A 15,778-nucleotide genomic window follows, 5' to 3' on the forward strand; every position below is an offset into this window, starting at 1 on the left:
TTTATTTTATTAATCTTATTTACTTTAACATTCTAATTGAAAAAATTTAATAAAAATATGGTCTATTTATTCATTATTATTTTAATCATTGAAAAACAAATGTTATAATTTTAAGAAAATATGCTTAACACATAATTGAGTCTAAATACATTGATTATTGATTTTATAAAAATTGTATGCATATACAATTTTGAAAAATAAATTATTTGAATTTTATAATCTTGGCTATTATTTCCATTAAAAGGATAGAAAATTTAACTAGAAACTATTAACATTTTCTGTACAATAATAAATTTATAATAACTACATAATAAATAATATAAATAAATCTATAAAATTAATTGATTGATTTTAAATTTTACTTAAGATTTATAAACTTCAATCTAATTTGCATCCTAACTAGAAAACTCGTATGCAAACATGAAACAAAGTACATTATTTGAAAAATCTAAAAAAAACCGTATACAAATTTTACTTTAAAAACAAGATTTTAAAGCAAAATCTTAAAATGTCAGCCGGACCATATAAACATACCTACCAAAATTATATTGCAATTCTAAATAAATATATTATTGATTTTTGCGAAGATTTTTATGGATTTTCAAACTTTTAAGAAAAATATTAAAACGTTTTTTCTTTAAATGTCACTACTGATTTCAATTTTCAATAAATAAATTTATTAAAATTGTTTATATACAAAAATTTCTCTTTGATAATAACAATTTTATTATTTTATCAAGAAACATAGGCTTACAAAGTTTCTTTTCGTTTTGATTTAATTTTTATTTTACAATTCAAAAAAAAGTAAAAGAGTTTGTAAAAGTGTCACGTGTTTTATAGATCATGTAAACTACAATTGTTTATATTTTTCTTTTATTTTAAAGTTTTATTTATAATTGTAAAAGTGATTTGATAATAAGCCTTTTTTTCAAATAAATTTAATAAAAATGATTTTTGTAAAAGTATTTGAAAAAAATTGCATGTAAAAATATGTAATTATAGCATTATGTATTTATAAATCAAAAATAAAAATGATTAAACTAAATACTAATCGAAAATATTATAATTTCCATTAATGTTTACGATAAATATTTTAATTTGTAGCTGATAATAATATAAATATCAATGATAATAATTTATAAATATTTTTAAAATGTTTATATTCAATATAAATGGTATTTTAATGTAATATTATAGATTATTTGAAATTCGTTTTACGTTTTGTATGAGCTTACAAGTTATATTAATATAAAACGAGTAATAATATTATTATTATTATTTTGTAAAATATAATTAAAAATTTCATGCTATTTATTATGCTTATGATGATTAATAAAGGATTAATATACTTACCTATCTAATCTGTCAATAATTAGCTTGATAATAACTAATTCTTTTTTTGTTTATTATTATTAATATTATTATTACACAAAGATAATTTTTATTTTATCAAAATATTGTGCTTATAATTTTGTATTTTTTGCTCTACACCTACGACAGTATTTTAATTTTATTCATCTTCATTTAATACTAGCTAATGAAAGTAGAACTTGGTTCAATGTTTAATTATTTTAACAAATTGATAACATTCAAAATCATTTTTAAATGACAATATTTTACTGACATATTTTAATGATCTAGTAAATAGAAAACTTATTCCTTCGATTCATTTATAAAACTCTTCATCCATAATACGAGGAGCTTTTTAGTAAAGAACATGACTTGAAAATATTTTAAATCATTCCTAATAATATATAACATATTACATAAAAGAGTATAGACAAAAGTTAGGAATAATTAAATTAACTTAATTAATTTACGAAACTTGATTTGTTGATGTAAATAAAACAAATAACGAATTTTTATTTAATTTTTTTTTTGTCAATTTTATTAAATTTATTCAATTATTTGTACAACATACATTGATAGAGATAGTTTTATATTATAGAAAAAGAAGAGTTAAATCTTTAATTTGCATAAAAATATTAAAAAAAAAAAAAAAAAAAAATATAACATACTTTTTCATAAATTCAAAATATTGCGTAATAATGAGAGCCTTTAATCTATAAAAGATAGATGATACTTTTCTAATATTTATTTATTCATAATTGGTACTATATATAATTAATCATTCACAGTTTAAATAATCTAATTAATTATCTTAATAATTATGGAGTATTATAAGAATTAAATTGTTCAATTGGATTAATTAAATACGATGGTCATATATTGTTCACTTTTTCATATTTAAATCCTATAGGCAACTTCAAATATTTTAATGCGATGGATAAAGTATCGTTAATAACAAATAAATGAAATTGAAAAAAATTTCTACGAAAATCATTTTAATTTGAAAATATAATTTTTCTTTTTCAATCGTACAAAAATTTATTAATTTAATTACTGTGTTAAATAATTAAGCATGAAATGGCCCAATTAAATGATAATTTGGGACTATTATTTATAGTATTTGAATTAAATTATTGTCACATGATTAAGAGAGTTTATTATTTTGTAGCATGAAAATGTAATGGTATCGATAGGTACCGATAGGGAAGAAATAAGAATGTAATGAAAATAATTGAACAAATGAAAATATTTCATCTTTCAATTGTAATTGAACATACATTGAACTTTGAATTAAAATAAAGATTATATAACATACAAAGTCTTTTTTACTCTTATAAGTCCATCATTCGTTTAAATAGATTTTTTTTTGTTTTTTTTTTGTTTTTTTTTCTCCCATGAAAATAGATTTATATTTTTTAATAATATTTGAAAAAATATTAACAATCCATGTCCGAATGATATACGCCGATGCTTCGACATTATTTTCTTTTAACTTTTAATAAGCATTTATGATACTGCATGTACGTAAGCTATGAAAGTAACTTTTACCATATCTATAAATTTTCCAATTCTTTAAAATCGTTTTGTGGCTTAAAAAAAAAAAAAGTGCATCGATTGTCGATTTTCAATGCATAACTTTGACATCTAATGTAATGTTGAAACTTTTTAAATCTTTGCTTTTGAAAGTAATACTTGCAGGTTCAAGTGAAATTGGCCCTTTTCAATAATTTAATAATTTTTTTCCGCAATTCAAAGATAGAAAAGATAAATTCTGCCTAATTTTAATGTTAATCGAATGTTTTGTTATATGCTTATAAGATTATAACTGACGTCTACAAATTCTTATCGATTGGAGTACGTTTGTGCAATTTATAAAGAACGAGAAGAAGAAGAAGAAGAAAATATCAATTTACCTTTTTCTAAGTATATTTTGTAAAATAAAAAAAATTTAATAATTTTTACTACTTTATTACTGTTAGATCAACGTCGATCACAACAAATATCATAAAAAGCATAAAAGTGACCGAATTACCGATTACAGATTATAAGCGAGTAAAAGTCGTAAAATAATAATGTTTATTTCACTTGTAATTTGATGAGAAAGGCTCTTTGCCTCTATACCTTGAATGAATGAAATGTCTTTCCCCAATATGCATAATAAAGACAATGAATTTGTCCTTTTTAAATTACAGACCCTAATGATTATTTCTAATTTATCAATGAGAGAATTTATGATGAAATTAATATATCAATATAACAGTCATACAATTATATAATTGTAAATCAGTAATAATTCGATATTATGAATATTCGATGAAAGTAAGTATAAATATAATTTTAAATTTTTGATATAGAAAACTATTTGTTTATAATTGTAATGCATATTATAATGTTATTTTGCCGAGGCAAATTGAGTTAGATTAAATAATGAAAATATATGCTTTTCCCTAAACATTCGACTGCGATACACGCATTCGCCTAACTCTATCTATCGCTACGGCTAAGCACAGCTCAATCTCGTCGTCTCGCGCAGAAATAAATTACATCTAAGCTCCCTCGTCCCCTTATTATTGTCTTAAAATTATTTTAGAGGGTAGAACAATCGCGTTGCTCCGTTACGCTATAAATCGCTTCAACGACAATCTTCTTCAACTCTTTGTCGCAATGCACATGAGCATTAATGTATGCGCGCAAGATTCGCAAGTGTGCGTCCGTGTGGATGCGCATGCGATCTATTTATCAGTGTCCCATTTTTTTCCCTCCGTCTCGCTCCAACACATGCGCCCGTCTGTAGTTTTCACACGCACGGCTGACTAACTATAGCTCCTGGGAGTAAGTTATTAACCTTTGAGAATAATATTTGAAAATTTTGCTGATGTGTAATAGCAATATTAACGCGATTATTTTTATTACATGGCAAATTGGAATTAGCACGTGAAGCGTATAATAGGCCATTACCAATGTTTGATTAATTAAGGTAAAGTGTTTGGGAGAGTATAAACATTGGATATTGTAAGATTTTGAATTAATTGTATGCAAAAATGTCAGAAGAAATAGTAAAAATAGATGGTGATTCTAATAATGGAGGTGGACAAATAGTACGAATTGCGGTGTGTTTGAGTGCATTGTATAAAATTCCAATTCAAATAATTAACATAAGAAGAGGTTTGTCAAAATCAGGACTCAGGGAGCAGCATTTAAGAGGAGTAAATCTAATCAAAGAGATGTGCGATGCTGAGGTAACAGGTGCTTACTTGGGCTCGCCATACTTACTCTTTAAGCCTGGTGTTCTTCAACATAAAAGCGACGAATACGTTGCCAATATAAAAACTGCGGGGTGCATTTGTTTATTAATTCAGATTATCTTGCCTTGTGCATTGTTCTTATCTAAGTCTACCACCTATATCCTTAAAGGGGGAACGAACGTTCCGTTGGGGCCACAGGTTGAATACTTCAAAAATGTGTTTAGACCGTTCCTTAGGAGATTTGGGGCAGATTTTCAGCTCGATGTTATAAGAAGGGGATATTATCCAGATGGAGGAGGAGAGGTTCGATTGCACGTGACACCCGTTCATCATTTAAATGGTATCGAATTGTTGGATCCTGGAGTACCCGTTGATATTAAAGGTTGGTCGTTCGCAGCTGGCTGTGTAAAAATAAATGAAGCTAAACAATTGACACGCGATACTACAGATATTATTGCAAAAGAACTATCGAAGCTTAATATTCCAATGCCCCCGATTAATATAATAACATATAAGGAGCCGAGAAATGGCACAGTAGGAAATGGATATGGCATTAATATAATGTGCAAAACAACGACAAACTGTATATTCGGCGGCTCTGGTTTAAGTGCTAGATTATTTGTAACCGATCCAGCGTCGAGTGCTGCGAGCGAACTTATAAATCCAATTTCCACAAATTCTTGCGTCGATTTATTTTTAAAGGATCAAATGATTATTTTTATGGCTCTTGCCAAAGGCCATTCGAAAGTTAATGTTGGTAACCTGCCAATAACTCCCCATACGCAAAGAGCTAAGGAAGTTGCAGAAACAATGTTGTTTAAAAAAGGAATTGTTTTCAATTTAAGAAGATATATGGATAATAGTTATGTTTTAGAATGTGATGGAGCAGGCTATACAAATAATTATCTTAATTGAATGTATATTTAGTTTTGCTTTTTGTATTTAAAAAAAAAAAAAAAAAAAAAAAAAAAAATGAAAAGAAAAGAAAGAAAGAAAGAAAAAAACAACAAATGTAAACAATTATTTGTAATAAATCGATTTATATAGCATCTCGACTAAACTATTTCACAAAGTTCATCTTATAAGTCAGTTTTCTTAAAATTATATATGTTCTCAAAAATTTTGCGCATTATAAAAAAAATTTACACTACATAATTCCACTCAAATTTTGTTGTTTGAATTCTGAAGCTTATGTAAAAATTATACTACTAGTACAAAAGATGTGATGTCTATTTCTGGTGAAATTAAAGTTGTTTAAATAAATAAAAAATATTTCAAAAAGTTTATTAGCCAGCCACCAGAGGCCAACTGTGTCGCAATTAACAATTATTGCGTACATTCGGTAGATTGAGCTTGACGAGATAATTGCATGTATTGCTGCTATATTTGTGTACAGCATTCTGTCGACGAAATTGTAGAATTTTTAAAATATTATACTCCAAGTTGCTCGGTTGAACGTAGTGAGGGGAATGTCCACTAATAATAGTGACGCGGGCCGTACACTTAAATACTTGGAATAGAAATTTTGTATTTCCACGTTGAAATAGAAATTGCAATATTTCATGAATTCATAAAGTAGCATACTTATTGCTTTTTATTATAAAGACAAAGTATATTAGTAATCGTTGATAGCGTTGTAAAGTATTAAGTATAATGTTAAACAAAAATGTAAGTGGAGCTTGTCTCGATGAAAAAAAGTTACTTCCCATTGACACAGCATGTTTCAGTATAGTGAATAAAATTGATCATCCTGTTACATTTTTTAGCATTTTCGACGACTGCATATTGGTAAGTTGGATCAATCTTATAACAAATAATATTTAATTACATTTTAAGTAATCGAGTAAATTTTTTAGTTTTGTTAATATTGTCGTTGACTTTATAGTTGATAAATAGTAAATCTTAGAAAAGAGGAAACTTTGAATTATAAATAATTAATTTTTCTTTTATTAAATCCTTAAATATTTATATATATATATATATATATATATACACACACATAATTTATGTCATATCTAATGTATGTTTGGTTAGCCCTATATCTAAAAATAAAATCTAACGATTTAAAACAGAATTAGATTTGTTTTAATTATATACTTTTCTTTTTTATTATAAGTGCGATGGACAACCAGTAATAGACTTACCAGGAAATAGTAATACAACTTTACAAATATCTACCAAATATCCAACACGCTTTTATTATAATGATAATCAAACAGATAAATTGTATCTTTCTTGTATGTAAGTATTGACAAAAATAATATATTTTATGAAAATGAGATAAAAGAATAATCTAATATGAATAATTTTATATTTTAGGGAAACATACTCATTCAAACAACATGGGCGATATAGTTGGAACATAACTTCAAATGGTAGTTGTTCTCCTATTTATGTCCTATATGAACCATGGAATCCTTATTTACGTAAGTGTAGTATTTTATTTTATATTTATTTTCTATTAATAAAACGACTGTTTTACAATATATTTAAAAATATTCTTTTATGTTATAGCTTTACTTGCTGCATTAATGATATACATACTTGCATTTGTAATAATATTTACATCTAAATTAGTGATTAATACAGTGAGAACATATTTAAATAAGCCTATGGATTTACAAGGTGTAAGTATCTGCATTAGAATTAAAAATATTGAATATAATCTCACTTATGTCTTCGATATTTACAGGACTTTGATAGACTTCAAGAGTCAGAATCACCTCCTCAAATGCTTACAGTATCAAAAACTGGAATGAGAATGCAAGCTTTAGATACTTTTAGAGGGTAAACAAATTATAATTATTTATGTTTTAACTAATATTTTACCTATAAAGAAATATTAAGAAATTATTGAGAATTTCTATCAAGAAACTATGAAACATACATAAAGTACAATTGCTTTAAAAAGTCTAGAAATAATAATTGTAATAATTATTTTTCAGTATTGCAGTTTTATTAATGATATTTGTAAATAATGGAGGTGGTAAATATGTTTTCTTGAAGCATGCTGCATGGAATGGTTTGACTGTTGCAGATTTGGTTTTACCCTGGTAAGATTTTCAAACATACTTCTATTTCAAATCTATTTCAAATATTAAAATACACGAAAATTGTATTTTTAAGGTTCGCTTGGGCCATGGGATTTACCATTGTAAATTCAATAAGAGTGCATCTTAGATTATCAATTTCACGTACGAGGCTTATTATGAAACAATTACGCCGAGCAGTCATTCTTATATTTCTTGGATTGCTAATTAATTCTATCCACAATTCTTCCCTCTCAGAGCTGCGATTTCCTGGTGTTCTGCAGCTTTTAGCTATTTCATATTTTATTTGTTCTTTAATTGAAACATGCTTTACAAATGCACAGAGAAACTTCCAATTTGGACAATTTGGTTGTCTACAAGATATTTCAGAAAGATGGGCCCAATGGATAGTAGTACTTGTTATAATGACAATTCATACATGCTTAATATTTTTACTACGTGTTCCTGGTTGTCCACTTGGTTATATTGGCCCAGGAGGCTATCATCATCACAGTGAATATATAAATTGCACCGCTGGAGTTGCTGGCTACATCGATAGGCTTATTTTTGGAAATCACATATATATGAATAAAATTAATCAAGTTTATGGACCTGTACATCCACATGATCCAGAAGGTTAGAATGTCATAATGAGATAAAAATTTTCAAATTTCATTATTAAAAATGCATTGTTTTTTAAAATTAAAAAATATGTAAATTATTTACATTGTTAAATTAAAATTTTTAATTTTATCCGACTAAAAATTATTTACTACTTACTTACTAATTTACTCTTTTTTTTTTTTTTTTTTTTTTATTGTATTTAAGTTTAAACAATTTACATGTGTTATAAAAGTTAAAAAATTTTGAATACTATTTAAATTAGTTAAATAATTAATTATGCATTTTGCTCGGCTATTATTTATAGTTAATTTCATTTTATTTGGAAATATAGATAGAATTTTAAAAATATAATTTCAATTTTATTTTCAATAAACTTGATGGATTCATTAGTATTTTATGCATTATAAAAATTTTTATTACTTTTTCTGTATATGTACTATAAGATATTTATTTAAATTATTCTTACAGGTTTGATGAATACAATATCAGCAGTATTTATAGTATTCTTAGGAGTTCAAGCTGGTCGTATTTTTGTTACTTATTATCAAGCTAGTTCGAGAATAATTAGATGGCAAGCTTGGTTTATTATAACGGTAAGATAAAGGAATTTTCTTTTATTTTTTATTTTATTGTACACTATATGTTAATGTGACTTGATATTATGAAAATTATTATTTTCTAGGGTCTTATAGCTGGTATACTATGTAATTTTAGCAAAGAAGGCGGTTTAATTCCAGTGAACAAGAACATGATGTCATTGTCTTTCGTTTTATGCACATCTAGTTTTGCCTTTCTACTATTCTCCATTTTGTATTATTTAATCGATCATAAAAAGATCTGGAGTGGTGCACCATTTATATATGCAGGTATAAATTAATTTTAATAATTACAACCATACTTATATTAAATTTTGTAAATTTATATTCTATTATAAAATTTATTGCCATTTTCATTAAAATAATTTTTTTTTTTCTTTAATTTATTTATAGGAGCTAATCCAATATTAATATATATTGGACACTATATGACAATGGACCTGTTCCCATTTACATGGATAATCCCTGGAACTCCAACTCATACATCTATATTAGCTATAAACTTGTGGACTACTACTTTGTGGTCATTCATAGCTTTTATTTTATATAAAAAAGATATTTTAATAACTATATAAAAATATACATTGATAATTGAAATTCATCAATGTTACCAAAAAGAGAAAAGTGTCAATAGTACACATAAGAGAATAATACTTTAAATTGATTGTGATATTAAAAAATTATGTTTAAGAATAAAAAATACTGCGTTTGATACTTTCAAACGGTTAAATAATGTTATGTATAATTATTAATATTTGTCATTAGCATAGTATTTTGCAATCTAATTAATTATTTAATTTCGTTACACAAATGAAAATTAAAATACTATTTTTTATATTATGTATATATTGAGAATCCTCAAAGTACTAAATAAATATTTTATATAAAATATAAAATTAAACACCAGTTTTAAAAATCAGTACTCGTATATATATTTTATTATGTTGACACTCAAACGTTGGTAACTATCTTAACAAATAATTTCATTAATACATTCTAAAGCGCTTAAAATTATTTTATAAACTTAGTTACAACGATTAATAATTACTTTTGATGGTTTTTTTTTTTTTTTTTTATTCTTTTTCCAATATAACCTGTACTTTTATTGAATAAATGATTTCCAGGTAAAGAACAATACATCAAAATAATATTGATTTTCAAAGAATACTAAAATTACGTACGCTTCATAATTAAATGTAAAATATCCATATATAATAAACATGTAAGAAAATGTAGTCAATTGTAATATAATAAGTAGAGTAAAAAATAATACAAATGATTTAAATAACAAATACGTCACAATAAAAGAAGCATTAACGCGGCTTATAAAATAATTGTATATTTCAGTTTTAGTGTAAGCATTTCAAAATCAAAATAAATCATTGTTAAATTTTTTTTATATTTCGTAAACATATATTGACTTGTTAATAATCGATAACAAATTACAATTTAATATTTAAGGATAGAAAAGATTTGGAGATACCTTTTAAAAGATTTATTTACTGATAGCAACAAACTGAATGTAGTGAAATGACCTGAGATATGAAAGGATAAATTCGCAGCAACAATAAAGTCATGTTTGCATCCAAAGTATATTTATTATAGTTGAGTACATAAGAATGTATTAGCGCGCACATTGTTATCTTATATTAAATTTTAATCAAACATATCCAAAAAATTATAATTAACTGAAATGAAAATCAAGCAATTAATATTTTATCATAAAAAAAAATAAAATACTAGAAATATGAATTATACGTTTACATATGCATATATATAATATTTAAAATATGATCATTTATTTCACGTAAGTTTAATATAGAATTGATAGTAGTATACCTATAAGACTTCCATTCTATCATTGTACTAAATATTTAAAAGATAAAATCCCTTTAAATTTAATAATAATATATTATAATATAAAATAGTTATTGTGCTGTTATTGAATTGAAACATTTATAAGATAAATATTTTAAATTCAAACAATTATTGCGCCATCTTTATGAAATTCTAAATAAATAAAAGTTATCTAACCTAACCTACAATTTGTAAACATGTGTATATAAGTTATAGCTATATGATAAACCACTATACTTTTAATATTAGGTATTAAATTTATTATAAACGATTTTAGGCCTTTATATAATTAAAACTGGCGCGGGATAATACGAGCTCTCGATTATTAATAACAGGAAAAAAGAAAAATAGATTTAAAGACGTATAATGGAAATAGATGTTCAAAAAATCACAGAAATCGAAAAATCCATGGATATGAATTCTGATAAAACATTTGATCAAGTACCTAATTATATTCATACGGATTTAATAGCTTCAGAAAATATTGAAATTTCTCATCAGGAAGAAAATGAAAATCCAGTTGTATCCGAAGATGAGGATTTAAGACAGTTTGATGTACTAGATGATCTGGAACGTCATACTAATCAGGATGGCTCGGATTCAGAGGGTTGTTCAAATGATAGTATTGATTCCGATATACCGGATGATGAAATTGAAGCAATGCTGGAAGAGGGATTACCAGATGAATTTAAAGGGAAACGATCTGATAAGAGAAATGATATGCTTTACGAAGAGAAAGAAAAGCTAGTTTTAGATGAAATAGGTCACAATCATTTTGACGTATTGCCAGAAGGTTGGGTACAGGTAATTAATATATAATACATGTTAAGAAAAACATTATTTTATTATGACGTCGGCTATTTAATTGATTTTACAACTTCAATTGTAGTTATAACATCAGTTAGGCATTTTAAAATTATATAATTAAATTTTTTTTTCAGTTATACTTATCTCATATAGATTTTTACCTGATACATTATTTGATTTACATTATTTGATACCTTTGATATAAATACTAAATTACATATCGTAAAACTTGAACCTATATATTCCAATTTCTTAATTAAATTGCTTTATTTATTTTAGGTAACTCATAATAGTGGTATGCCTTTATATTTGCACAAACAGAGTAGAGTATGTACATTATCAAAACCTTATTTTCTTGGACCGGGCAGTGTAAGAAAACATGAAGTACCTGTAAGTGCCATCCCTTGTTTGCAATACAAGAGAGCATTAAAGGAGGAGGAAGAAGAAAAACAGAAGGATAAAGAAAGAACGCAGGCTGCACAGGCTTGCAGTTTACCTAATGCTAAAATTGAAACAATTCAAGAAAATCGAGCGACACAATCTCTTGATGGTGAAAATCTTAGAAATTATTGTCAATCGTTGTTTCGTTTTAAATCTATTAAGGTCATGAGATTTAAGTCTTGGTCGCAAAGACGAAAATTTACAAAAAATAAGAAACAACGTAAGCAACTGGAACGCCCGACACTGCCCGACGGTACAAAATTGATCACATTTCCAGTAGTGAATAACACAATTTATTCAGGTAGTAATTCTACACAAGAAGAAGAACCAGCTAGTAGACCACCAAAACATTGGATTATGAATCCTTCTGGTAAAAGCTATGTATGTATCTTACACGAATATGTACAACACGCTTTAAAAAAGCAACCCACTTATAAATTTAAAGAATTGGAAAATGCTGCGACACCTTATTCTGCAGTGGTATGCATTAATGACATGGAATACGGCAGTGGTTTTGGAAGCAGTAAAAAGCAAGCTAAAGCTAATGCAGCGCGAAAAACCTTAGAGATATTAATACCACAAATGAGGGATAAAATTTCAGGTGACTCTGCAGCAGATAATTCCTCAAATTCTAGTCAGACAATTAAAGCTTCAAGGGTCAATTCAGATGCAGATCTATCATTTTTTGATGAAATTTCTATTACTGATCCAAGAGTCGCTGAGTTTTGTACAAAAACCACTGAACCTTTACCACATGCAATATTGATAACATGTCTACAAAGGAACTTTGGGCTTGGTGATATGCACATAAATTATTCTGTTAATACCTTAAAACACCAGCGTAATGAATTCACAATGAGAGTGGGAAAGCACGAGGCTACCGTCATATGTCGAAATAAAAAGGATGGTAAACAGCGCGCAGCTCAAGCAATATTACAATTGCTGCATCCACATGTCCACTCTTGGGGTTCATTACTAAGATTGTATGGATCTCGAAGTGTTAAGTCTTTCAAAGAAAAAAAACAATTAGAACAAGAAATTACATTACTTCAGGGCAAGGCAGCAGTTAATCAACCAAATCATGCTATTTTAGAAAAACTCAGACAAGAAATGAGAAAATTAGCGAAACAAAGACAAGCAGTAAAACCAATAGGAAAATTTGTACCTCCCGATTTACCCACAGGATCATCCTCCAACTTAGATAATGTTGATTTATAATATAATATACAAAATAACGAATGCCACATAATTTTTAAAAGTATCTAGATTTTCAAAAAATTGTTTAAATACATACAAATTGTTATAAGATCGTTAATTTTCAGATACAATGTTAAATATTCCAAAACTTTACTTTATACTTCAGTTTTTAATATTGTATAATTTTTTAACATCAAATTTTTTAAAAAAGAAACTTTTGCTTGCTATTGACTGCAAATAATGTCATACTTTATTATAGTATTAATGTAAATAATCAAAATCTTTAGAAATTTTAATTAATTCAAACTATATTGTGTACTTAATTAATACATTTTCATAGAAAATGTATATTAAACACTTAAAAATATTATTTTATTAAAACAAAATACTAGTGCATTCCTAATTGTAAAATAAGTAAAATACAAATTTTAATAGACAAAGGCAATAAATCAATTTTATTAATTATGAATACATATATAAATATTATTTCATTTTTAAAAATAAATTTATGTAAATTTTTATATAGATAGGAAATACATATTATGTTATAATTAAGTAATAAATTAATATTATAGAACGCAAACTTTGAGGTTAAATTATTAATACTTGAATGATGAGTGTTTTAGAATTCATTAGAAGGCTTACCTATCGATACATTGTTCAAATCATCGTTTGAATTATTTAAACTTTCTAGAGCCTTTTGCTTGCCCATGACGCTTTTCTACATAGATCTGATATCATTTATAACAAAACTGTTTTTAATGATAATTCAAACAATGTAGATCAATTTATAATATTTAAGCGCCATATACTGTACATATTAAATAAGAAAACTTTTGATTACGATCAGTATTACAAGCACATTAATTAGAAATAAATCATTGTTTTAATAAAAACTGAGATATTGTTGTTTTTTGCACAAAAAGATGGTCAAACATTATTTTTTTAATTTTATAAGGATAATAAGAATTCTTCGAGCCTTACGTTAGTTGCACAAAAGCGCCCTCATCCGATTAAATACTATTAACATTAGAATTTATAATAATTACGACTTTATAATTTATTAGCTTCATATTTTATGAAAAAAGCTCATATTCCTTATTTAATAATTGAAGAAATATTTTAGAAGTATAGAATCAAACGCACGTAATTCATAATATATCTTGTTGTTCTACGTGTTGTAATGTTATTTGAAAAATCAATCGTTTTGAGTGTAATTTTTTTACAACATTATTGTCTTATTTGCACGCATTGGATTTTATTGAAGATTTTACCAAACGCCTTAAAATTATGTCATCGAGGATATTTTAACGTGTGCAATGACCGCACACCGAAATATAAAATGAGGCTTACAAACACCATTGCTTGCATACATGGTAAATTTCAATAAAAAACATTATGAACTTACAATTCCAAACAACTAGTATCAATTTTAACGACCGTTTATTAAATTTGATATTATTTATATATATATATTAATATATTTTTTTCATAACAAGATATTTAAATGCGAATATTCAATACAAATATATAATTAATAAAATCTTACGTATAGTTGGAATGTAATGACAAGAATGGAATTTGTTATTAAAAGAAATTTATAAACTTTAAAGAATGTAAGGGGGCACAGCGAAAGTTCCGATGTCTTTTATATCTAATTTTCATCCTAATTACGATAGTTTAATAACTTAAATTTAAATATTTTACCAAAATTATTTTATTATTAATAACTAAAACTTCAGTGTTTTTTAATAGCTTAAACTGTATTTACGCTTTCCTTTTTCGACAATTATTTACTTTTTAATGTTAATGTCAAATGTTCCACAATTTTCGGAAATATTTATTATAGTTTCATATGTTTTACATTTTTTGCAATTCAACATTGATTAATGAACAATTACAAAACTCGTTTAATCTCTAAATTCTTAGGTCAAGAAATAAAATTTTGTAATATATCTATGTTCATTTTAGCATTCTAAGTTCTTTACATTTATTTAGGAAAATAAAATTTTTTTTTAATTTCAATTACTTTTCTAGAATTAGAAAACATTTAATTTTTATATAATTATTATTTTATATAATTCAGTACATTTGGAAATCGTATTTTCACATAATGTATCCACTGTTTAGCTAAGTTATATAATAATGTATCGCATATAAATTGTCTAAAAATAAACTTAAAATAATATAAAAATTTAAATATATATATATTCTTAATAATGTCTCGATTGTATTTGCCTATTATTTTAATGCTTATTTGAAAAAGAATTCTGTTGCTAAAATATGAAACTTTTTTACAAAATCATATTTGTAAAAAAAATATTTTATGTAATTTATTTCACATTTGAGCTGCTTCGGTGTAATAAGTATATAATAGAAAAGACAGTTATATTGTAATAATTACTATATTAAATTTTTTAATATAAGTTTCTGAAAATAGCACTAGTTTATCATCATCATAATTCACTTTTAAAATGTTTATATTAATCTAAATGTTTATTAATCATTTGTTAAATATTATCAGATATTTCTGTCGTTTTTCTACTAGATATATACAAAATAAGATTTTTTTTTAAATTCTAATAATTCTGATGTTTTATCAATTTTATTTTATAATATAATAATATATATA

At 25.3% G+C, this 15,778-nt stretch overlaps 3 protein-coding genes across 3 annotated transcripts; all 3 read left to right on the forward strand.

The window, feature by feature from the left end:
• The first annotated feature begins 4,135 nt into the window (after positions 1-4,135).
• Rtca (RNA 3'-terminal phosphate cyclase) lies at positions 4,136-5,541 on the forward strand. The gene has a single exon (XM_011500026.1). It carries the CDS (start codon positions 4,392-4,394, stop codon positions 5,508-5,510), a length of 1,119 nt encoding a protein of 372 aa, XP_011498328.1. The 5' UTR covers positions 4,136-4,391; the 3' UTR covers positions 5,511-5,541.
• Positions 5,542-6,138: 597 nt separating this feature from the next.
• Positions 6,139-9,512, forward strand: LOC105362568 (heparan-alpha-glucosaminide N-acetyltransferase). The gene is made up of 10 exons (XM_011500028.1): positions 6,139-6,383; positions 6,712-6,836; positions 6,915-7,021; positions 7,110-7,222; positions 7,288-7,382; positions 7,541-7,648; positions 7,722-8,260; positions 8,717-8,841; positions 8,931-9,114; positions 9,238-9,512. Exons 1-10 carry the CDS (start codon positions 6,249-6,251, stop codon positions 9,417-9,419), a joined length of 1,713 nt encoding a protein of 570 aa, XP_011498330.1. The 5' UTR covers positions 6,139-6,248; the 3' UTR covers positions 9,420-9,512.
• A 759-nt stretch (positions 9,513-10,271) lies between these two features.
• Positions 10,272-13,189, forward strand: pasha (microprocessor complex subunit partner of drosha). Its single transcript, XM_011500029.1, has 3 exons — positions 10,272-10,434; positions 10,979-11,505; positions 11,788-13,189. The coding sequence occupies exons 2-3, from the start codon at positions 11,068-11,070 to the stop codon at positions 13,165-13,167; spliced, it is 1,818 nt and encodes a 605-aa protein (XP_011498331.1). The 5' UTR covers positions 10,272-10,434; positions 10,979-11,067; the 3' UTR covers positions 13,168-13,189.
• The last annotated feature ends 2,589 nt before the right edge of the window (positions 13,190-15,778 follow it).

The sequence above is a fragment of the Ceratosolen solmsi genome, unplaced genomic scaffold (genome assembly GCF_000503995.2).
Source record: "Ceratosolen solmsi marchali unplaced genomic scaffold, CerSol_1.0 scaffold41, whole genome shotgun sequence".
NCBI classification, from domain to species: domain Eukaryota; kingdom Metazoa; phylum Arthropoda; class Insecta; order Hymenoptera; family Agaonidae; genus Ceratosolen; species Ceratosolen solmsi.

Coding starts and splice junctions, on each gene's coding strand:
- Rtca (XM_011500026.1), top strand. CDS start 4,392: ATGTCAGAAGAAATAGTAAAAATAGATGGTGATTCTAATAATGGAGGT.
- LOC105362568 (XM_011500028.1), top strand. CDS start 6,249: ATGTTAAACAAAAATGTAAGTGGAGCTTGTCTCGATGAAAAAAAGTTA. Junction 8,261..8,716: donor ACATCCACATGATCCAGAAG/GTTAGAATGTCA, acceptor TTATTCTTACAG/GTTTGATGAATACAATATCA. Junction 8,842..8,930: donor AAGCTTGGTTTATTATAACG/GTAAGATAAAGG, acceptor ATTATTTTCTAG/GGTCTTATAGCTGGTATACT.
- pasha (XM_011500029.1), top strand. CDS start 11,068: ATGGAAATAGATGTTCAAAAAATCACAGAAATCGAAAAATCCATGGAT. Junction 11,506..11,787: donor TGCCAGAAGGTTGGGTACAG/GTAATTAATATA, acceptor TATTTATTTTAG/GTAACTCATAATAGTGGTAT.